Source organism: Taudactylus pleione, unplaced genomic scaffold (genome assembly GCF_031769625.1).
Source record: "Taudactylus pleione unplaced genomic scaffold, aTauple2 ptg000969l, whole genome shotgun sequence".
Lineage (NCBI taxonomy): Eukaryota > Metazoa > Chordata > Amphibia > Anura > Myobatrachidae > Taudactylus > Taudactylus pleione.
In genome coordinates this window covers 925,296-950,002 of record NW_028285370.1, presented here as the reverse complement: position 1 = coordinate 950,002, position 24,707 = coordinate 925,296, and the positions used below count along the sequence as shown (strand labels likewise).

At 46.7% G+C, this 24,707-nt stretch overlaps 1 protein-coding gene and 1 non-coding gene across 2 annotated transcripts in view; both read left to right on the top strand.

The window, feature by feature from the left end:
* The window catches only part of ARMH1 (armadillo like helical domain containing 1), a 484,180-nt gene that overhangs the window by 14,956 nt on the left and 444,517 nt on the right, over positions 1–24,707 (top strand). Inside the window, exon 6 of the mRNA XM_088460665.1 lies at positions 4,739–4,823. Coding sequence (XP_088316791.1) covers positions 4,739–4,823 — 85 coding nt within the window. The remainder of the gene's footprint in view (positions 1–4,738; positions 4,824–24,707) is intronic.
* On the top strand, positions 5,598–5,712 carry LOC148454862 (U5 spliceosomal RNA). Its single transcript, XR_015874788.1, has one exon. It is a non-coding gene; the product is annotated as a U5 spliceosomal RNA (small nuclear RNA).

The following is a 24,707-nucleotide window of genomic DNA, read 5'->3' as shown; positions in this document are numbered from 1 at the left end:
GGGTACATGAAAATGGGTACTAACATATTTTTAAGTCCCTAAAGTGTTTTTTTTTTTATTCTGCCAAAATGCACCTGCCGCTAATAGCCTATTCTAGAATACATCTGCCGCATACTTACAGAATACCCCTGAACCTATTTCCCTATATTTAAACACATTTTCTCCTTTTTTTTTTTCACCCCAAATTTTTTAATTTTTTGGGGTGTCCCTATTTTTTTTTTAAAACTTTTTTTGACACAGTTTATTTTTATATGAATTCCCAGGGGTGCAAGCTATTTTTTTTAAGCCTGCACCCCTAAACCCCAATTCTGCACTTTTTTTCGCCACCTATTCAGTGGTGAAAAGTTATCCCCGTTTTTTTTCAAAAACTTTTCGAACTTGCGAAAAGTCTTTGAAGTTGAATATGGGGATAATTGAAAATGACGTCCTAAATTTTCGCTCCAAATTGAATACCCGTGATAGACCCTTATCCTGGGTACACACTGGACGATATATTGTTCATTATGCTGACGTTCACCGATATTTTGCGTCAGCCATGCAGCACGGCAGATGCGATATATCTGAAAGACATATTGTCCACATCTCCCTGTGTGTACGGGCGACCGACCAACCAACCGACCCACATGCTGGCCGCAGGAACCAGCCACAGTGACGTCACAACTGGTTCCTGTGGCCAGACATATCGGTCGGCCGATTGGTAAGTGTGTATGCACAGCCGCATACTTACCAAAATGGTCGGTCAGACAGTTAAGAGTCTACCCCACATTAATAGCTTAAGTATATTCTACATTTATGGGGGTTAAAGGGTTACAAGTGGCAAAATCTTTAGTTGACTAAAACAAAGTGCAAAAAAAATGTTTTCTTCATATGTTTTGTTTAAACACATAATAATAATAATAATAATAATAATAATAATAATAATAATAATAATAGATAACATTAATACCCCATGTCGGCTTTCGACACGTGAATCTCAGGTTAGACCAATGCGCTGGAGATAAATAACAGACACGATGACCAATAATCCACTGGTGTATCTATAATGGGTGCAGGGAGTGTGGTGCACATGGGGCCCTGGGACAAGGGGGCCCAAACTGCACACTGTGCACCCATTGATTTTAATTACCTTGCTGCCACCTGCACCGTTTTCCCAGTGCTGAGGGCTGGCGCCATATTTGTGAAGTAGTCACCATAAGAATGAAGATATTATCCATATGGAATACACAATATATACTAGCACAGTGTCACAGTCTTCAGAGCATGCACTGGGGCGATACCTTGCACACAGGCCCCCTCCTCTGACATAACGTCCCTGTAGTGATCCCATTGCAGCAGTATTGTAACACTTGTTTAATTTAATGCCTTGAGAGACTTTGCTTAGGTTTCTTTTCAGTAACATAAGCAGCCAACTCTAATGCTGCATACACACGGTACGATATCTATGAACGATAAATCATTCATATCGTTCATTTTTATGCAGCGAACGACCACCGATGCGCACTCCCGCATGGATGATAATGATATCTATGGTCGTACGTACATGCAGGCCAACTTGGACGATTTCATCAAGATTTGCCTGTTCAGATGACTTCAATGAAAGATATCTATCAGTGTGTACACCCAATATCGTTTGTCCTGAACCATAGAAAGTTCAAAGGAAATTGTTCAGCGATATCGTTCACTGAACAGATAGTACCGTGTGTATGCAGCTTTAGACCCCGTGCAGGTATCAGGATCAATGTCTCCCCAAACCAGCCCATGTTGTTGTTGTGTTTTTGTGGTGGACCTGTGACCAGATTCTCTTGTCTTGTTTTGTTTATGTAAACTTTTTTTATGGCTGTCTTCAAAAAACAGAAACAGGATTCTGTAGAGAGTATTTTATTCAGCATGCTATGCTCTCTCCTGCAGGTCTACCCCCCTGTTGTTCTTATGTCTGTATGTGTTTGTCTACTTTGTATGTCAACCTTTTGTAGTATGCATGTCCTGTCTACCCCACTGTCCAGTGCCTCACATATCAGCGACCACCATACGCAATGACAGTAGTGACCTGAATACTATAGCATGTAGTGATGTTACAGCGGAGTCACTATGATGGGAGTTATGACAGTTTTTGGAATTCTCTCCCATGTTACAGTATGTGCTCTTTAGTGTATCCTCTATAGCACAGATGCTCAAACTCAGGGCCTGATTCAGACCCGTTCGCTAGCAAGCGATCACTCGGAGCGAGCGATGTTTTGCAAAGTGCACATGTGTATGCATCGCAGTGCGCGTGCGCGAACTAGTCCGAGCGATCGGGAAGCAATCGATCGCCCAGCAGAGACAGCCCGGCTGAATGAATGACAGGTAAAGCCGTTTGTGGGTGGTAACAGGTGCAGGCCCCTAGAAACGGGGGAGCGGAGGTGTGAGTGCGAATGCAGGCGTGCCTGAGCATCTTAACGTCATTTCAGAGGCGTGCATAATTAACAGGCAGCGTCATAGTACACGTCACCTGGTTGAATTATACACTGAAGTGCTCGCAGTGCTTGCGGTAGGGTACAGTCAACCGCTGCGGTCAGTTCCAATGGAACCCGATGTAACGATGGTTGTATATACTTCGTGGAGATGACGTTCGCTAGTGGGCGGCTAAAATCAGGCTGTTGGGCGTCTGCATACACAAAGTGATCGCACGCCAAGATATAGTGGGCGTGCTTATGCCTTGCCGTGCGATCGCCTGGCTTGATGTCACTTAGCTGAATTTGCATATGCTGGGAGCGAGCGTCCGCATATATCGACCGGGTCTGAATCAGGCCCTCAAGACCCCAAACAGTGCATGTTTTCCAGGTCTCCTCACAGAATCACAAGTGAGCTATTAGCTCCACCTGTGGATCTTTTAAAATGTTTCAGTGAGTAATGAATACACCTGCTGGGTGACCTGCAAAACGTGAACTGTGTGGGGTCCTGAGGACCGAGTTTGAGAACCACTGCTCTTTAGCAGTGGTTCTCTAACTCGGTCCTCAGGACCCCACACAGGTCACATTTTCCAGGTCACCCAGCAGGTGCACAGGTGTATTCATTACTCACTGACACATTCTAAAAGATCCACAGGTGGTGTCAATTATTTCACTTGTAATTCTGTGAGGATATCTGGAAAACATGCACTGTTTGGGGCCCTGAAGACTGAGTTTGAGCATCTGTGCTATAGAGGATACCAAAAAGTCTAGTTACGGCTCTGCTTTCCAGTGATGACTGTAACCCGGGGCTGTCCTTAGTAATTATAGGGTCAGTTTACAGCACTGTTTCCTGATGGGTTGTAGGTGAAAATTTAAAACGGCAACTGCAGTCGCTTTACACTGACAGCGGTTGCCGTTTGAAATTTTCACCTGCAACCTGCCAGGAATTGTAAAAATAGCCATGGGGTCTATTTACTAAGCCTTGGAGAGATATAAAGTGGACGGAGATAAAGTACCAACCAATCAGCTCCTAGCTTATTTTTCAAACACAACCTGTAATGTGACAGTTAGGAACTGATTGGTTGGTACTTTATCTCCCTCCAAGGCTTAGTAAATAGACATGCAAACAATTCCCATGCATCCTCTGTACTTCATATGTGTCTGCTATGAAGATAGTATACAGTATATGCACCTTTATGGAATGGACAGTGAAATTAGAGTGTAAGCTCCATTGGGACAGGGATTGGTGTGGTTGATATTCTGATCAGGGTTGTGTAATATAAATGAAAGTTAATAATATCTGATGCATAATAATAAACTCTCCTTAAGCTGACTGAGTCTCTGTGCCATCAGTGGGTGGGTGGCACTTTTCCAGGTATTGATTGATAAATTACATAGATAACTGAGGGATCTCTGCACCCCCTACAAGTGGGATTCATGCTCTTTCAGGGATTTCCTTATTGCTGAGTGAGTACTGCGCCGTTAAGCTCCGTACACACTGGACGGTGTGTGTGATGAGCAATATCAGTACTGCATACACACTTGCCGATGACGACGAACGATGGCGGGGGGGGGGGAGAGCGCGGACATTTTGCATTCGGCAGCATGGCATCGTTAACGATATCCCCAGATTGAGCTGCATGTACAGACGACTGTGGATATCGTTAACAACCTGTGGGAGCGCACGTCGTTCAGCTCTTAGTGTATACACGCTGGACAATTTGAACGATATATCGATCAAAGATGTTATCGGTCATATCGTTCACAATTGTTGTCCAGTGTGTATGCGGCTTAAGTGTTACTGCAGCTTCTTGCTGGATATCAGATCCCTTATTGTATGTAGTACTGAATGTTGTCTGTTACTGCTTAATGCATTTTTTTAGGGATATTGTTATTGCCTGCAATGCTGAATGCTGTTTCTGCTCACTCTGAGATAGTATTATCGCCTGCTTTGCTGATTGTTGCTACTGGTCCTTCAGGGATATCCTTATTGCCTGCATTGCTGAGCGCTGCCTGTTTCTGCTCACTCGTCAGTCATGTATAGTTTGCATGGCTGCTTTGCAATTCTTCTGAGTGTTGTTACTGCTCTATTAGGGATACCCTTATTGCCTGCATTACTGAGGGCTCTGTCTGCTCACTCAGGGATATCTTTATTTCCTGCATTGCTGAGGGCTCTTTCTGCTTACTCAGGGATATCCTTATTGCCTGCATTGCTGAGGGCTCTCTCTGCTCACTCAGGGATATCCTTATTGCCTGCATTGCTGTGAGGGGTCATGTTCTGATTTTATTAATCTTCTGTTTGTCTGCAGGGAATTGTGCAGACGGCTCACCCAGCTATAGTGGAGCCCCTTCTGGGGGTGCTGCAGTCTATGCACCTGGAGGTGCAGTATGAAGGTACGTGTGGGGCTCACTCACATTGCATATTACATACAGCTGACTCTGTTGTGTATTTCCTGTAGCTAGATGGACATTCCCTGTATGAGTGTATGTAGTGTACTGCCTGTCCTGGCTTGTTATTACACTGTGTAAGCAGCAATTGCACCCAGGCTGACCGATAAAATGACCCTGATTCTGGGACAGATAAGAAGTAATGGTGTTGCAGTCTCCTTCACTCTGCACCTGCATTGGCTGAGGAAGGATTACGTTTTATGCCTCTTTTGTTGCATTCATTATACTGATCTACTGCCCACTGTCTGGAGCACGCGCCCAAAACAAACATGGCCGCTGACAGCCTTCCTGTGTCTGCTTCAGTGCTTCCACTGACTGCTATATTCTGTCATGCCTCCTAAATGTCAGAAAAGTGCCGCAGGAGCTGGTCTCTGTGTTCATAGCACTTTATTTTGTGCTTTCACTGTGTGAACGGTATAGACGGACAGTAAACAGTTAATCCACCCTATTTGTTACATCGTTACAGCTGTGGAGGTGGAGTTTATCTTCAGCGTGGCTCATTTGCATACCCATGATGCTCCGATTACATGTGTGCCCTTCTCATACTGCTGTCATTAAATTTTTAGAATTAGATTAACTTAAAGAGCATTGAATGAAGTTTGATTATATTAGAGAGCCTCTGATGTGCTAAATCGTGTTAAATTAGCCTAAAATCGATAATCTCCATGAGTGTGAGAGAGTCCGCTCCTGGCTGGGCTGGTGCTCTAGCATTGGTTCTGTATACTCTGGTTTCTCTTCAGATCGAATAAATCTTTCGCCTTTTACTAAAGATTTCCGTGGAGAGGAACAATTATGAGTTTCATATAATTTTTTGATGCCCGGCCATTGCTGGGCTTGTTAACTGGTAAAAAATAGAATGTAAAACTCAGTCTATGTAGGGATTGTTACCTGCTTGTGACGCTTGCATCACACATTTATTTAGTAACAGTGATCACAAAACATTGTGTAGTTCTGCAACCAATTTTAACTGATAGGGATGGGCACTGTGACTCACAGTGCTGAGTTGTGGAGTACGGCTCTTAAGATACAGCAGAACTATATCAAGCAGGGGTGCCAGCGGCGACTCTGGGTGAGTTGCTGACAGCTCTGCAGCCCAGCACTGATGACTGTACACCCCCCCCCGAGCCTCGGCATTAGCAGCGCTACTCCGAGCTCTGCCCCCTGCACTGCTTATCCGACCTGATCATACTTCTGTGCACACACACTCCTGCCCCGGTGGTAGCAGCTCCCACTGACAGAGGCTAGAGAGGTGGGTGTCTCGAATCATTCGAACATCTGAATGATTTGAGTCATTGTGTTGAGACACTCACTAGCCATCGCTATTGGGATGTAGTTAATAGACAGGCAGACTAAATGCCGCCTGTCTATATCCCGACACCAGAAGCCAGACGGGGGACTGAAGATAGGCGGCGAAAAACCGACGCCTATCCTCATCCCGATGCCGGAATCCCGAAAGACGACGGACCAATTGAGGTAAGTCCGGCCGTCCCTAGGACTTAGCTAGGTTTAGGCACCCCCCGGGGAGGGTTAGGCTTAGGGGGGGGAGAGGGGGGTTAGGAGACTTACCTACTGTTGTCGGGATTTCAATCCCATTCCATCTCTACTAACTTATGTTTCTATTTTTTTTTAATTAACTGGCTAATATTTAATAGTTGTTGAGTTTTTTATGATTGAAGTGGATCAAGAACATAAATTTAAAACTTATCCAACACAATTTTTTTTTTTTTTAAGGTAGCATACAATAAAAATAGCAATTTTGTATGGTATACTGTAGTGATAGACATCGATCCCTGTACCATCTATGACTGATAGTTTTGAAACATCATTAGAAAACCACTGATGGTGCAGCCATCGATGGTTGGGTTTTGTGCATATGCAGAGAGCGACCATCGGTCCTACACCACTGATGTTTTGTTAACATCTGGTACTGCCATTGATGGGGCGACATCAGTGCTTGCCATCAGGCACAGACCATCGATGGTTATATACCATCAATGGTAGATGGCTGTCCCTAGTATACTGCGCATCAACTTTAAAAAAAAAAAAAAAAAAAACCCACAATTTTATTCGATATGTACAAATCGATAATCAACGATAATCGGTACTATCACGGGAAGCCGGGGCTCCAGTATATATGTTCTAGAGATGGCCACCAGTGGGGTGTCCATCGATCCTCACCATCGAAGGGTCTATCAGTGATTACCATCAATGGCACAAAAAAAACCCATTTATGGTGAACCATTGATGATTTGTACCACTCGATGGCCACTGCTGCTATTGATTGGCTTTCCAGAGCGTCTTTCACTCTGGCAGCTACCGCCTCCAGCAGCAGATTGTGTAAACTGTGATTTGAAAAATCAATCTTCTAAATACAAGACACTGCGAGAGCTAGCCAGGAGCCCAAAGCATCACACACACAGTAACTGCAGCTGCCCACAGCCACACAGTGTAAAAAAATAAATTGGAATACATGTGGGAAACATCGGGGAAGAAACCTAGCGATTGTGCTGGGTTAAACATCGAACAGTAGAACCATCTGACTGGTGGTTCTGATAAAACATTAAATGATTCCCATCTCTAACATCGAAAGTTACTGGTGATGGTAGGCGGGGCTGGTTCTCCCATTACGCATGGTACGCAGCTGCGTAGGGTGCCACATAGTGGAGGGCATATGCTAAACTGATAATTGACAGTGGACAACAGCACCGAGTGCTGCAATGGAGGGGATGCCAAAGGAGGGATCACCAACCTCCAAATCAATGACAATAGACAAAAAAATATAGTCAAACCCAACCTCTGTGCACTCCACTAAAAAGCTAACTGAGAAGGAAGTCCTCAATCCAAATGGAGAAGGTCCAATAGTTGAGTATTCTTAATAATCTTCTTCCATCAATTCTTATCGGAAAGAGAAAGAAAAAAGAAAAACACAAAAATAGTGTAGTATATCCAGACTAGTCTTTCATGTAAGTTGTTCACAATAGACTGCTTTCCATCACATCAAGATAGATATATAAGGTATCCGTACCGTACTCACAGTATAGTGCTACGGTCACCTCCCATAAAGGTATCTTTACCAAAGGAACCGGATCGCCCATCCTTTTACGTCATACCTTTTCGGCACTGCATGATGGTGAAAATTAATTATACGGCAATAGGCACATTGGTGATCCGTTTCCTTTGGTAAAGATACCTTTATGGGAGGTGACCGTAGCACTATACTGTGATAAAATGTATAAATCATTCCTATGCGAAATAACAGTAAATCAGGGGCTTCGCAAGTAAGCAAATATCTATTTCAGTGTGTGTGCTATTACATTAGCGTGTAAGAGTGTAGTTACACTATATTTATACAGAGAAATGACCAAACGTTAAATTGAATATAGAATATATAGAGGAAAAACACATGTTCTATTAGATTAAATGTAGTTACTAGAAAAACACAGTGGGATATGAGCATATTAGAATGCTGGGATCAACTGTTACATTTGTTGCAACAAAATTTGTAAGTTGCAACATTTATTTGGAACTCTGGATACAGTTCTCCTTTATAAAAGGATTTTGGGCTCCATTTACTACAATCCGCATTTGTAATGCAGATTGTAGTGTGATATTGCCGACTGAATTCACATTGCGAATTCAGGCAATATCACAGGGTTTTACTAAAAATCCCTTGCAGGGACAGAGCTTGCGATAAAGCTCTGTGCCTGCGAATCCCCTCCGCACACTTATCACAGTATTTTCGCAAAAAATACTGTGACAAGTGCTGACGCATGCGCCAACCGACCGACCACTGTTAAGGCCCTCCCCCATCGCTAAGCCCCCTTCCCGCGATCGCGGACCCTCCCCAGCGACCCCCCTTCCTTAATTACACTTACCTGCAGTGTTCTGTGCTCCGTGGCTTCGGTCAGCTGACATCCCATACTGCACTGGGTCAGGTGACGACCGGGCCACAGTGCAGCATAGGAGACCAGCTGACCGGAGGGAGGACTTCACCCGGAACCCCGATCAACGATCCCTGGACTCAGGTAAGTTTTAATTTTTACTTTTCTTAAAGTGAATCAGCGTATAGTCTGTCTGGGGCCGGCTCCGGGCTCTGCTCTGCCCGTTAGAGCGGAGCAGGAGTCCGGTAACTGGGGGGAGACCCTGGATAACGCCACCTCCAGGTGGCGTTACTATCACAGGGCTTTCCCCGGTATTTTTTTACAATTTATTTTTAGTAACTTGCAAACAGATCACATTTTCCATTACAATTATGGGAAATGCGATCTGCTTACTAAAAATAAGTGATAATTAGGGGTTGGAGTAGAATTTTAGGAATTTTACTCCAATTGCCCTGTAGTAACTTTAGGTGAAACTAAAATAATGTGAAAAGGGTGTGAAAACACCCTTTTTCACTTTAATTTAGTAAAAATAATGTTAATAAATAGAGCCCTTAGAGAGAAGAAAACAAATATCCACTGTTCCTAATGCTGGGCATATATTGCCAGATAAAATGCCTGTCAGGCCACAGATATTGCGGGCATACACTGTGAGATGTCTCACAGAGTATTGGCCTCGATATCTGCGCTCCACCCCAGGGGGAGGAGATATTTCCGCGTTCCTTCCATGGGAAGGAAAAGGGGAAATGTCTGTCTCTCGGCCGTGGCTGGGCATACACTGCCCGATGCGGCCAACATTTTAACTTGCAGATATTGCATCGGACGGGCATGCTGGACAATCCAGCATGCCCGACCGATCGATATTTAACCCTCGGTCGGCCACACACACACACACACACATACTACAATTATCAGGGTGATCCGCGGATATCGGGTGGATCAGCCCGATAATTGTGGAGTGTATGCCCAGCATAAGTAAGAGTATATATAAAGAAAATTAAATGGGTACTAATATGTATAGGACATTTATGTAAATGTGGGTCAAGCACTAACAAGGACATGTCAAAAAATGGAATGAACTGACCAATAACATGTCACCAATTTAACCAAATATATAAGTTGCCACAGCCTACTACTCTTAGAGGGTATTTCCACAAGTTGTGTACACTTCCTTTATCATCCATCTGGGGGATGCCAATACCTCTGGGTTATGTATAGTGAGCTATAGAGTCAGGCACTAACTAATTAAGACTGGCTCCCACCCCCTATATAACCCCTCCCCTTCCACTAGAACCTCAGGGGCTGATTCAGACCCGCTCGCGAGCGCAGGACGCTCGCAAGCGGGTCGATGGGGCCGAATTGCGTATACGCGAGGGATCTCCGTTGTGCGCATGCGCGAGACCCGAATAACGATGGCCAAGCCGTCATTATGGGTCTCGCACCAAAGGGGGCGTGCTGTCGATGGTGAGTGACAGCACGCCCCCTTTGGTGGGCGTGCCGGGGGCGTGGCTGCCAGACGGAGGTGTTCTCATGGGAACTGATAGAGCCAAAATCACTCCAGGGCTTGCGGTCACCGAGATCCTACCGCAGGGTCTCGTCGCAAGCCCGATGGTCGCGATGGTCTTGACCATCGCGACCATCATCATGGACGCTCGCTATAGCTGTGGGTGGTATGCTCCAAGTTGAGGGAGGAGGGCCATGATTCAGAGCGAGCGCTCTGGTCAGAGCATTCGGCTCTGAATCAAGCCCTCGGTCTTGTTTTTAGTGCCTCGGAGTAAGGCACTGGATAGGTTCTAGATTTTTTAGTTAGGTGTATTTTCTTTATTTTCCTGTTTTGGTTTGGGTGCTTAGTTCTTGGCAACATGCAACAAGCACTAGCAGTGTGGGATTTAGATACAAATAGAGGTTTGTGTGAACCCTGTATTCCACACTAAAGACGGCCTCTGGGAGAGTCACCAAACTACATACAGTATTCCCTGGGACTCTCTCCATACCAGACACACATCTGGGGCGGCCACTGGCAAAAAGGTCAGCTTGATACATTTTTACACTCAAAAACCTTGTTTGCTGTATTACTGCTTCCTGGAGCGGCCGGGCATGTTACTACTAACGTGGCGGCAGCTGTAGGTGTTACAGAACAGACCATACTGCTCACATAATCTATCTATGTTTCAGTATACAGCATTCCTAAATATGTACAGAATAATATAATGTATATTACCCACTTTTATTTGTGTACAAAAATGATACAAAAATCGTTCCCAGCCCACGTTTACTTTTCTACACTGAGATGCTCATGAATTAAGGACAGAAAACCTATATTGAAATAAGAAGACCACACGTAGGCATATAGTAGTTTTTTATTGCACATTTCATACTTATTTACACTTTCTACATCACTAGAAAGTCCGGAGTGGCGAAACGCGTTTGACCGTACATGGTTGTGGATACAACAATGTGGACAGGTCCTGAGACCAGGTGTGGAACTTGCATAGTCAACTGCGTGGTTCTCAAGTCCCTGGCGGCGGTCATTGTGCACAGGTGTACGGAGAGCGGTCTATACCAGGAAATTGATGCCGAAGGAGTCTGTGACGATCGGCAGCTCTGTAATGTATATGTGAACTGGGGAACGAGTCCAAACGGGCCCCTGGAGGAGGAAAGCATAAACAGGCTTGTGCTTTGCTGATTGCTAAGGGTGCCTCAGGGCACTTGCAGGGGGGCCTCGGTTTGGTGGTCCAGTACCAAATAAAATAATTTTTTGTCAGTGTAATAGGCAAAACCAGTGCTAATGGCTGACAGTCGAAAAAATATGTGGACAAAAAGAAACGTAGCCCTGTCAACCAATACATAACTGAACCTAAGGATGCCATGCAAGCACAATTTACTTGATTTCATTTTTTCAAAATTTCTCAATAAGAAACTTTTGGCCCAGGGGTGTCGTGGAAAAAATGCTGATACTCTAGGGCGCCATGATTCAAAAAATTTGGGAACCACTGGTATAGATGCATAAAATAAAGCAGCGGCATTCCGAGGTTTTACAAACCAAACAAGTTTCTTCAGATCACTGCAGATCAAAAGGCTGACGTTTCGGGGCACAGACGCCTCTTTGTCAAGGTGACATACATGATTAAACAGCCATAATCTTACCTTAAGTAGGTGAAGAAGCCCACGTGTGAATGAGTGATGCAGGAAACAGGCAGAGCCGATGGGTAGGGATGGCCGTCGACCATCTATGATTTATTATCATCTGTTTATGGCCGATGTTGAATGCTTTTGCTATCAATGGAGGAGAACAAGATGGTTTCCCTCCATCGATGGCTAAGCATAACCAGTTGCTTTTATTTACAAGGTGCTGAGACTCATAGCATAGCTCCGTCCCGGCACCCATGAAGCCACGCCTCAGGTTCCGATTGGGCCACGGGTCAGTCAGTCACAAAACAGGGATGACCATCAGTTGGTGAAACCATCGATGGTCATCCATTGAATAGTTTGTAGCTATCAATGGCTACTTGCTATTTTACCATCAATGATGACCATCGATTGTATCACCACCGATGGCAATCCCTACTGACGGGTGGCCTGGGGATGATGTCATCGCGCTGATGACCACCGGTTTGCAGGGGCAACTAGGGAAGTTTGGCAGCAGGGAGGGAGCACTGAATGGAAAATAAAAGTAAACAGCACCTGTGTAAAGAAAGTAGAAAACCACCAAACACCAAAGTACCGCTGACAGTGAGAAAAGGATAAAAGGCAGAGGGCGTGATTCAGACACGCTCGCGAGCGCTATTCGCTCGCAAGCGGGTCGATAGTGGCCCAGTGCGCATGCGAACGACGGAGCCGGCTCCGTCGTGCGCATGCGCGAGATCTGGATAGCGACGGGGAAGCCGTCGCTCCGGGTCTCCCTACAAAGGGGGCGTGCTGTCAATGTTGAGTGACAGCACGCCCCCTTTGGTGGGCGGGGCAGGGGCGTGCCTGCCCAGACGGAGGCGTTCCCATGGGAACGCCTACCGTCTGAGGCCGGCCCCACTGACATCACTAGTGATGTCAGTGGGAGTACTTTTGGCTCTGAAAGAGCCAGAAGCACTCTTGGGCTTGCGGCAATGAGACCCTACCACAAGAGTCTCGTCGCAAGTCCGATGGTCACGATGGTCTTGACCATCGCGACCATCTTCATGGACGATCGCATAAGCTGTGGGTTGTAACCCACAGCTATGCGAGCGTCCAAGAGGCCGCAACATTTAAAAAAAAAAAAAACGCCCTGATTCAGAGCGGGCGCTCGTTCAGATAGTCCGGCTCTGAATCAGGCCCAGAGTACCTGCAGGAATGAAGCATAAGAGAGCATGCAGAGAATCAGATAAAAAACTGTAAAGTGTAACAACTCTGGGAGTGATACAGTCCTAAAGCCTGACATTTAATGCAAACCCCTGGGAATATAGGGGAGCTGTAATATGTAAATAATCCTGAGTATGGATGGAAAAACAACAAGAACTCATTGTTAATAAGGTGGTTGGTATATTTTTTAAAAATAAAAAAAATAAAAAAAAAAATTACAAAATAAGAAAAGATAAAAATTTAAATATAAAGAAGAACCATTGTTGCATCGATGGTCAATGTAATTAAAAAACACTCCAGGTCATCTTTTAATTTAAGCCATTGGGACTGATGGTATCGAGGGAATACATCCATCTTGCCTCCACTTGTAAATGTTTATTAGCCCAATCTCCTCCTCTTAATACCTTGGGCACATGATCGATGACCATGTGTTTCAAACTTGATAAGTTGTGTTCAAATTCAGCAAAATGCCTCGCCATTGGTTGGTCAGAGAATTTGCCTCCTAGCGCCACCTTAATGGCTCAGCGATGTAGACCCATTCTCTAACTCATGGTCCTTGTGGTCTTACCCATACAGTACAGCCAGCATGGGCAAATGATAAAATAAACTACGAATGATGAGGTTCACATCAAAACGTGTCTGATGTTGTACTGGCACTCTATGTGGGGACACATAGAAAGGAACCAGTAACCATGTTGCGGGAGGTAATGCAATGTAAACATTTATAGCACCTTGGAGCTTTAGATAAAAAATTAGAAGCTGGTGTGGAGGAAGTAGAAAAATTGGTGATATCAGTATGGACTATTATGTCCTTGATGTACCTTCCATGGATGAAACAATGCATGGGTGGCTTTTCTTGAAGCATTGAAGGTCTGTATCTGTCAATTGGCCATAGGGCTCTTGTCACCTCGGAGAGTACCGGACTGGACGTATTATACTTTCTGACCCAAGAGATCACATGGTCAGATTTTCTGACACTGGCGTAAAGTAATCAGGACCTAGGCATAGACAATACCTCCTCTTTCTGTTTTATCGTTATAACCTCTGTTAAGGAATTTCTAAGCTACTTTGTCTAACTACGAGCTCAGTGTGGTATGGACGCGGGTGATCCGTGCCACTCGTATCATCTGGGATTTAGGTAGCCCATTTTTCAAAGCACAGGGGTGATGGCTACTGGCCTGTAGTAGCATATTTTTTATCCATGGGCTTAGAATACACTCCTGTGGTACAGTGTATGTGTGTGTATATAATATAATATAAATATATATATATATATATATATATATATATACTCCAGGTTCCTAGTCTGGTAGATAGTTCGCTGGTTAGCAACCTTGATTGCCAGACCACCTGTGAGAGGCTGATAAAAGGTGGATCTGTTTCAATTCTCTTACTGCCTGGGGAGCAGGTTGAGGTCTGCAGAGAAAAAGAGGCCATTGCTTGTCAATGAGGTGCTGGGCTTAATGCTGTTCTTGTGAGTTGGGCAGTAGGTCCTTCCACCTTGTAAGATGGAATTGTATGTTAGTGGACAGGCTAGGATTTATATTTTATGTTTTGTTTATTTTGTGCTCTGAAACTGTGGATATGGCACTGGACTGGTGTGTTACTAATGGGCTGCTGCATACAAGGTGCTGCTGTTTAACCCAGTAGATGGCGCCCAGGACCGGCTCCAGGGCTAATAGCGCCCTGTGCCGGCCAGGTGCTCTGCGCTCCTTATCGCACACGGCCGAAATTGGGGGCATGGCCTAATTACCATAGGCCATGCCTCCTTACGTGACGTTATCTGAGGGGCGTGCCTGCATGGCATGCCTCCAAATAACATCAGGCTGGGGGGAGCCTCACTAGCTGGGCTTCCCCCAGCGCGATCACGGCACTGAATGGATGCCGTGCACATGCGCGCAGCATCCATTCAGACTCCGGGGTCCTGGCACCGCTGCACAGCTGCAGCGGTGGGGGTCCCCAACCCCCCGATTTGACCACCCACTGGTGGAACAGCGGGAAAGTACTGTCCCACTGAAATCGGGATGCTGGGGAAGGGTGCGCCTTCTATGGGTGGTGCCCCTGTTCGACTGCTCAGGTCGAACACTCCTAGAGCCAGCCCTGATGGTGCCCTTACCATGATCCTGTGACAATATACATTGGCGGTTCTAGGGGCGGGCTAACAGGGCCGTCGCCCAGAGCGTCGGCCCCATGAGGGCGCAACTGAGTCCCCAGAAGGTGAAAAAAAAAATCCCATAAGGGAAAAAAAGAAAACCCACCAGCGCCGGCCCCCCCGCAGGGAGGCTCCATTTGCCGGGCGCCCGCTGATATTTGGTATCAGCGGGCACCCGGCTCCCTTCCTGCAGCAGCAGACGAAAGCTATGGGAGGGACGTCATGACGTCTCTCCCATAGATCCGTGGAGCCGGAGCTCACTCCTGAGCTCCGGCTCCAGCAGAGAGCACTATGGGAGGGACGTCATGACGTCTCTCCCATAGATCCGTGGTGGAGCCGCGGTGGGACCAGACGGCAGCGAATGCAGGAGCGGGGCCTAAGGTAAGTATTGTGTTTTGTATTTTAATTGTATTTATTTTTTTCAGAATGGAGGCATGTGGGCATGGCTATATGGGGCATGGCATAGGGGGACATTACTAGGGGGGCATGGCTATAGGGGGCATTACTACTGGGGGCATGGCTATAGGGGGGCATGGCTATAGGTGGGCATTGCTACTTGGGGCATGGCTATAGGGGGGCATTACTACTGGGGGCATGGCTATGGGGGGATTACTATAGGGGGCATTACTACTGGGGGCATGTCTATAGGGGGAATTACTTCTGGGGCATGGCTATAGGGTGGCATTACTACTGGGGGCATGGCTATATCGGGGCATTACTACTGGGGGCACTGCATGGGGGACACCACTACCGGGGCCATTGTGTAAGGGGCACCACTGCTGTGAGCATTCTATAAGGGGCACCACTACTGTTTGTGTATAAGGGGCACTAATTTGGGCATTGTGTAAAAGGGGAACCACTGTGTGTCATAACATGAATAAGGGACTAATGTGTGGTGTAATTTGAATTGGGGATACTGTATTATAAAAGGAATTTCTGTGTGTGGCACAATGTATTATACAGGGCATTACTGCGTGTGGCATAATGTGTTATACAGGTTATTACTGCGTATGGCATAATCTGTTATACAGGGCATTACTGCATGTGGCATAATGTGTTATAAAAACCATTACTGCGTGTGATGTTATACAGGGTATTAGTGCATGTGGCATAATGTGTTATACAGGGCATTACTGCATGTGGCATAATGTGTTATAAAGGACATTACTGTGTGTGGCATAATGTGTTATAAAGGCCATTACTGCATGTGGCATAATGTGTTATAAATGCTATTACTGCATGTGGCATAATGTGGTATAAAGGCTATTACTGCATGTGGCATAATGTGTTATAAAGGGCATTACTGCGTGTGGCATAATGTGTTATAAAGGGCATTACTGCATGTGACATAATGTGTTATACAGGACATTACTGCGTGTGGCATAATGTTTTACACAGGGCATTACTGCATGTGGCATAATGTGGTATAAAGGCTATTACTGCATGTGGCATAATGTGTTATAAAGGCTATTACTGCATGTGGCATAATGTGGTATAAAGGCTATTACTGCATGTGGCATAATGTGGTCTAAAGGCTATTACTGCATGTGGCATAATGTGTTATAAAGGGCATTACTGCATGTGCATAATGTGTTATAAAGGGCATTACTGCATGTGGCATGTTATACAGGGCATTACTGCGTGTGGCATAATGTATTTATAAAGGGCATTACTGCATGTGGCATAATATGTTTATAAAGGGCATTACTGCGTGTGGCATAATGTGTTATAAAGGGCATTACTGCCACATGGCAATTATTCGCTACGAGGGGAGAGCTTGGGGGAAGCCAAGCACCTTCGTAAGTGCTGGGCACGCCCCACAGTGTGATGAATTGGGGATGTTCCGCAAAGACATGCCCCCTTTCCGGAAGCGCGTGCACTTTCAGCGCGCACAGAGGAACACCATCTAAAATGTCTAGAACCGGCCCTGACAGTATATATAGTCCATATCAGTTTGGTATTTACTTATATGAGTGCAGTTTCTTATTATTATAATTTGATTGCCTATGAAATTTCTTTGGGTGTATCTCTAGCACTTATTTTGGAACTTTCAGCTGCAAATATATTAACATTATTAGCGTTAGTTAGTTAATTGTTATACTCTTTGGTCATAAAAAAAAATATATTTTCTACTGCAGGGTCCATAGGGCTCCACAGGAGACCTTGGGGTATAGGTTGATGACGTCAGTCGTCGAGCACCTCAATAGTTACATTTGTGCTCCCAGGATGCACCGGGCTCCTCTCCTATACCCCGCCCCCAGGCCAAGGCACCTCAGTTTCATAGGTGCTCGGCATGGAGTCGGGTCACTTCAAGAGGGGCTGCGTTGACAGCCCAGAAAATAGTTGTTTTTTACTGCAGAGTGGTCAGCATGGGCTGTCCAGTGGATGCCCATGCTGCCACTCCGATACCCCGCCGGCGCCGAGATGCTGGCACTGTGCTAGGGATTGCGGCGGGTGTCTGGGGGCTTTGGCTAGCAAAAGCCCCCAGACGCCCAGGACTGTGGTCGGACGTCACGGGGGACATTCAGGTAAGTAGCAGGCGTCCGCGGCGGGCGCCCGCTGATAACACAGTTCATTTACTTCCCAGGGCTGGGGGGTCCCTGGGAAGAGGCTGCGTGTGGCACCAGGCACGGCGCCTGCGCTGTCACTAGACCACCAGGGATAGGGGGCCACAACGTACAGACGTTGTAGCATCCCAGGGGTTAATAGCATGCCAGGGGAGCGGGCCTTCCCTATATGGCAAAGCCGGCCCCTTCCCCGCTGCACTGTGTGCCTCTCCACAGCGGTTTGGCGGTTGCAGGTAGCTCTCCTCCCTCAGGCACGCCCCCTGTGAGTCCTCCGGCGGCCATTTTAATGTGCAGAAAACACTAGTCTCACAGGGAGCTGCGGACCCTGGGTCCCCCTACATACCCCTCCTCCAAGCAGGTCGGTGTATGTAGCACTATTCCTACTAGACACAAGGGGGAAAATTTGCTAAAGGTCGATTTGGTATTTTGAGTGATTTGAGGTGCGATTCTCATTCGATTTGACTTCGACTTTGCTTTTGGGTATTTACTAAAGGCCAAATCGAATGTAAAAACGGACTTCAAATCGAATTTGGACTCAAATTGCCCTCAAATTGACCATCGGAAAAACATTGGTACTTTTACATTGCCCAACACACAAAACCCTTATTTACTATCATTCGATTTGAAATCGACCTCAAAATCGAACTTCAAATCGAACTTCAAATCCCCAATACAATAGACCTGATTCATGCTTTCGATTTGAGCATGAGCAGGTCGGATTGACACAGATACATGCAGACATCAGTGAGATGCCTGCATGTATCTGGCTGTAAAAAGCAAAGAAAGAGTTAAAATTAGAAAAAAATTGACGTGAGATCCCCCCCAAAAAATCATAAGCAGCCCCGGACTGCTGAAACCCAGTTCTGATTGACTAGGTACAGGGAAAAAATGATGTAGGGTCTCCCTGTACTTAGTCCAACCAGCACTGGGCTATGGGAAGCAGAGCTGGTCCTGGATTTGCAGGGAAAAAATTGCGTAGGGTTCCCCTGTAAGATCCAGAACCAGCCCTGGACCCTTTCTAACGGGGGACTGATGCCACAGCCAGGGGAGCCCCATCACCGGGCCCCCCAGCCGCAGCATCAGCCCTGACCGTTAGTCAACCCAGGCCAGGGTTCCCTGTGGAGTAGGGGTGCCCACTTTTTTTTAAGTGATCTCCAACTCCCCAGGGATCCCTGGCCTGAGCTGACTAACGGTCGGGCTGATGCCGCGGCTGGGGGGCCCGGTGATAGGGCTCCCCTGGCTGTGGCATCAGTCCCCCGTTAGAAAGGGTCTAGGGCTGGTTCTGGATCTTACAGGGGAACCCTACGCAATTTTTTCCCTGTAGCTCCAGGACCAGCCCTGCTTCCCATAGCCCAGTGCTGGTTGTACTAAGTACAGGGAGACCATACCTCATTTTTTCCCTGTACTTAGTCAACCAGAACTGGGTTTCAGCAGTCCAGGGCTGGTTCGGATTTAGGGGGAGGACTTCACTTTTTTATTTTTTTATTTAACTATTTACACACTTTTTACAGCCAGATACATGCAGGCATCTCACTGATGTCTGCAGGTATCTGTGTGACAACGAACTGCTCATGCTGAAAGTGAAAGCAAGAAGCAGTTCGTGTGTCGGGGATTTGCAGTTCGTTTTGAAGGGTGATTTGCCGTTTGATTTGGACATGAACATGTGAAATCGAACTGCAAATCACTTTTCACAACCGACTCAAATCGATTTTTTTGGCCAAATCGACTTTCTTATCGAATATTAGTAAATTTGGCAAAATCACTGGTTTTCAAATATTCGATTTGAGTTGATTTGAGAAGTGCTAAATCACTCCTCAAATCGACCTGCAAATCGACCAGTAGTAAATTTACCCCAAGGTCTAGTTAGTTGATAATAGTGCAATATAGTGCAGGTTTTCCTGGCATTGTATGTGTCTGTTGCTAGCGCTGTCTGACTGTAAAACTCTTTTTCTCTGTCAGCCATTTTAGCTATCCCTGTACTTTCTCTGTCACTAGCCCTTGCGGTGACAGTGCTGCTGAGGGATCAATTTTCTTCACAGTTCAGTGGTGAAGACGGAGCCTAAGTTGAGGTGAGGAGTTTGACACATACATTCATTATGTCTGGCAGTGATTCTGCTCAGGCTGATATCCCCCTCACATAGTCCTGCAACAGGTGCTTTGCTGGACAAAAGGAGGGAGAGATTATTTTGGGAGATTGTGTAGATTTGGGAGAAATGCAGGATTACCTGCTGGGCCCAGCTCTTCTCAAGAGCCGCCCTGGGCTTGTTTTGCACAAGCACTAACTACCCTGATGGGTCAGCTTGCTGTACCTCCAGTGGCCCCACAATTGGGGTACGCTCCGCAGGTTGCTATGCCATCTACGTCACAGGGGATTCCCCGACAGTTGGTTGTGGCTCATAATATGCCTTTACAACCTACTCCCTACCAGACTGAACCTGATTGGGTTAATACTTTCTCCAATACGGTACAAAACCTGACGGAGGTTTTACAGGGGAAGTCTTTCCAGCGCCCTGCTAGTAAGGAGGTACTGTCTTCCCAGTCCACGTATTATCAAGATGATGTATCGACTGATGATGGGGAAATTCAGGACTTATCTGATACAGAGCTCCCTCAAAAGGAGGCGGAGCCTAAGTAAAAAATTTATGTACACGGCCTCATTCGTGCAGTCCGTGTGGCTATGGATATTGGGGATGAGGATACCCCAGCAGCCAAATCCAAACATGCTTTCTTTAAAGAAGCCAAAAGCACTCCAGGGCTTGCGGCCACGAGACCCTACCGCAAGGGTCTCGTCGCAAGCCCGATGGTCTTGACCATCGTGACCATCATTTTGGCCGCTCACTATAGCTGTGGGTGGTCACCCACAGCTATGCGAGTGGCCAGGAGGCCGCTCTTAATTTCAGAGGGACGGCCCTGATTCAGAGCGAGCGCTCTGTCAGAGCGTCCGGCTCTGAATCGGGGCCTCAGTCCTTTCGGACTTTCCGTCCTCAGGGTAAGGCCAAGGTTCAGTCCTTTCTCAGACCGTCAGGAGCTAAGAAGGTCACAAAGCCCAAGAAGCAGGCTTGGAGTACCAGGAGTCCAGCTGCCAAGCTTGACACTAAACCCTCAGCCTGACGGGGCGGGCCTCTCCTTGGGGGACCCCAAGGTGGGAGGCAGACTTCTTCAGTTTGCCCAGTGTTGGTGGCATACCACAACACACACTTGGGTAAGGAAGTGGTCTCTCAAGGGTACGCCCTTTCCTTCCAATACAGACCTCCTCATCAATTCTTCCCTATGGGACTTCAGATGGATCAGGAAAAGGCATTGGAACTGCAGAAAGTTATACGATCTATACTCCTACAGGGAGTTATAGTTCCGGTACTTACTCCCCAGAGGGGAATGGGCTATTATTCCACTCTCTTTTTGGTTCCAAAACCGAATAGTGCATACAGGCCTATCCTAAACCTCAAGTCCCTAAACAAGTTTCTCTGAGTGCCTCGGTTCAAAATGGAAACCCTGCGGTCAATTATACTCGCTATGGAACCTAGGGATTTTATGGTGTCTCTGGACATTCAGGATGCCTACCTGCATGTCCCGATAGCTTCAGTTCACCAGACGTACCTCAGGTTCACAGTGTTGCAACAACACTTCCAGTTTCAGGCCCTGCCATTTGGACTGTCCACGGCACCCAGAGTGTTCACCAAACTTATGGCAGTGATGGCGGCCCAACTGCGGCTGCAGGGGGTCCGTCTGTTGCCCTACCTGGACGACCTACTATTGCTAGCCAGGTCTCCGTAATTACTTCTTCAGCACCTACATATGACAATAACAGTGCTACAAAGCCACGGTTGGTTGATCAACTGGAAGAAGTCTTCGCTGACGCCCTCACAGAGGATGCTACATCTTGGGGCATTGTTGGATTCTCAACAACAGAGGATTTTCTTGACCAGGGACAAGATAACCACGCTGCAGCAGCGGGTCTGCAGCTGCCTGCACAGTCGCCGGGTGTCGATTCACTCGGCAATGCAGTTACTGGGCTCCATAGTGTCGACCTTCGACATGGTGGAGTATGGCCAGTTCCATTCCCGGCCTCTACAGACACTGATCCTTTCCAGATGGGATGGATCTCCACGCCGGATATGAACCCAAACATTGGTACTGTCTCCGGAGGTACATCTGTCTCTGACTTGGTGGCTCCACACAAGTCACCTTACCAAGGGCCGCCCCTTTTGGATCCCAGAGTGGGTCCTTCTGACAATGGATGCCTGTCCCTGGGGTTGGGGGTGCAGTGACGGGTTCACACCTCTTCCAGGGAAGGTGGACAATAGAGGAGTCCGTACTTCCAATAAACATATTGGAACTCAGCGCAGTTCTGGGGGCTCTTCAGCAAGCAAGGTTCATACTTCACGGAAAACCTGTGCAAGTCCAGTCAGACAACGCCACCACAGTGGCCTACATAAACCGCCAAGGAGGCACTCATCCCGCATCCTGACTTGGGCGGAGGAAAATGTCCCAGCCATATCGGCGGTGTTTATCCTGGGAGTCCTGAACTGGGAAGCGGACTTCCTAAGCCGTCACGATGTACACCCAGGGGAATGGTCACTTCACCAGGAAGTATTTCAGCTTCTGGTGAACAAGTGGGGACTTTCCCGAAGTAGATCTAATGGCATCTCGGCACAACCACAAGTTGCCAAGGTACGGCTCAAGAACAAGAGACATGGGGGCTCTGCTGGTAGATGCTCTGTCGGTCAAAAGGACCTTCCAGTTCGCGAACCTGTTTCCTCCATTCTTCCTTCTGCCTCAGGTGATTCAGAAGTTAAAGCAAGAAGGAGGTATGCTACTGCTGGTAGCTCCAGCGTGGCCCAGACATCACCATCACTTGTACGCAGATCTTCGGAGTCTATCCATTTACACTCCAATGCTGTTGCCTCAACGTCTGGACCTGTTGTCCCAAGGTCCTTGCCTCTACCCGGACCTGAGTCGTCTCTTTGACGGCGTGGCTCTTGAGACTGCCCTCTTGAGTTCCGGGGGTTTTTCCAGCTCGGTAGTGAACACCATGCTCAGAGCTCGCAAGCCTGCTTCTGCGAGAATTTATCACAGAGTGTGGCACACCTTCTTTGAATGGTGTCGCCCCAGAGGTTATAATCCTCAGACATTTTGATTATCCAGGATTTTGGCATTCCTACAGGCGGGCTTCGTCTTGCTTCTCTGAAGGTGCAGGTTTCTGCCCTGTCAGTACTGTTTCACCATAGGATTGCTACTCTTCCGGATGTACACACCTTTATGCAAGGTGTGCTTCGCATCCAACCTCCCTTTATCCCACCGGTGGCTCCTTGGGATTTGACTGTGGTCCTTAGGGCTCTACAAGGACCGCCATTTGAACCACTGGGCTAAGTGTTTCTTCTAGCCATTGCTTCGGCCAGAAGGGTGTCAGATTTGGGGGCTCTTTCATGTCGCCCTCCCTTTCTGATTTTTCATAGGGACAGGGCGGTTCTTCGTACTTGCCCTGGTTTCCTACCTAAGGTGCTATCCAGCTTCCACATTAATGAGGAAATTGTAGTACCAGCTTTTAACTCCTCAGACCTTCCAGCTGGTGAGGCCTCTTTGGATGTGGTACGTGCTCTACGAACTTATGTGGACCGTACCAACTCATTTCGGAAGTCGGACTCGTTGTTTGTCCTTTTTGGTTTCTGAAAGAAAGGATGGCCTGCCACTAAGCAGACTTTGGCAGGCTGGATTCGCCTGGCAATTTCAGAGGCTTACCTCTACGAGGGCCTTCCTGTACTGTCCTCTGTTAAGGCTCATTCTACTCGGTCTTTGGGTCCTTCGTGGGCAGCTTGTCGTGGTGCCTCTGCTGTTTAGCTGTGCAAGGCGGCCACGTGGTCTACTGTCCATACATTCTTAAGGTATTATGCATTTGATACATTTGCCTCTCAGGATGCTTCCTTCGGGCGGCGGATTCTCCTTTCTGCAAAGGAGCGTCCCCAACCTTAAGGAGACTGCTTTGGGACATCCCCAAGGTCTCCTGTGGAGCCCTATGGACCCTGCAGTAGAAAATAAGAGATATGGTAAAGGGGGGCATCCACAACAAGATTTTAGCAGGTGATTGAACGATAACGACGTCGTTATCGTTCAATCGTTAAAAAATCATTTATAAATCATGCAGTGTTTGGTCGTTAACGATCAACGATGCGCGCTCCCGCTGGTCGTTTGATCGTCTCGTCAGTCAACTGAACATGCAGGTCAATTTCACTTGATCTATTAAAGGTAGTTTGCAAATCGTTCAGACTGAAAGATAAAATTTCAAGGGAAAAAATCAAGGGGAAATCGTTTAGAGATTGGACAGGGAGTAGATCGTCTAGTGGATGTGCCCCATTAGACCTTACCTTTGTTATCTCTATTTCTATGAAGTCCATAGGGATCCACAGGACTCCCGCCCTGTCGCACCTGTGCTGCAGATGGGCTTTGTTCTGGACACTGGTTTTCCGTCTCCTTCTGTATGTGAGAATGTTATACTTGAGTGTTCCAGAATTTCTTCCTTCTCTCTTCTTCTTCTCCGGCCATTGGCTTGTTATGAAAATGAGGTGCCTTGGCCTGGGGGTGGGGTATAGTAGAGGAGCCTGGTGCATTCTGGGAGCAAAAATTTAACTATTGAGGTGCTCGACGACTGATGTCATCAACCTATATCCCAAGGTCTCTTGTGGATCCCTATGGACTTTGTAGAATTAGAGATAACAAAGGTAAGTTCTTACCATATCTCTTTTTTTTTTTTTGTGTTATTTAAAAAAAAAATGGGTGGTATGTAGCAGTGTATATTATCCATGTCCTTGTCCTGCATTGTAACAGTGACACTCAGTATACTTGTCTTTTTCTTAAGATAAATCTTTTGTCATTTACTAAAGATTTTCAAGAATTCATGCAAGTT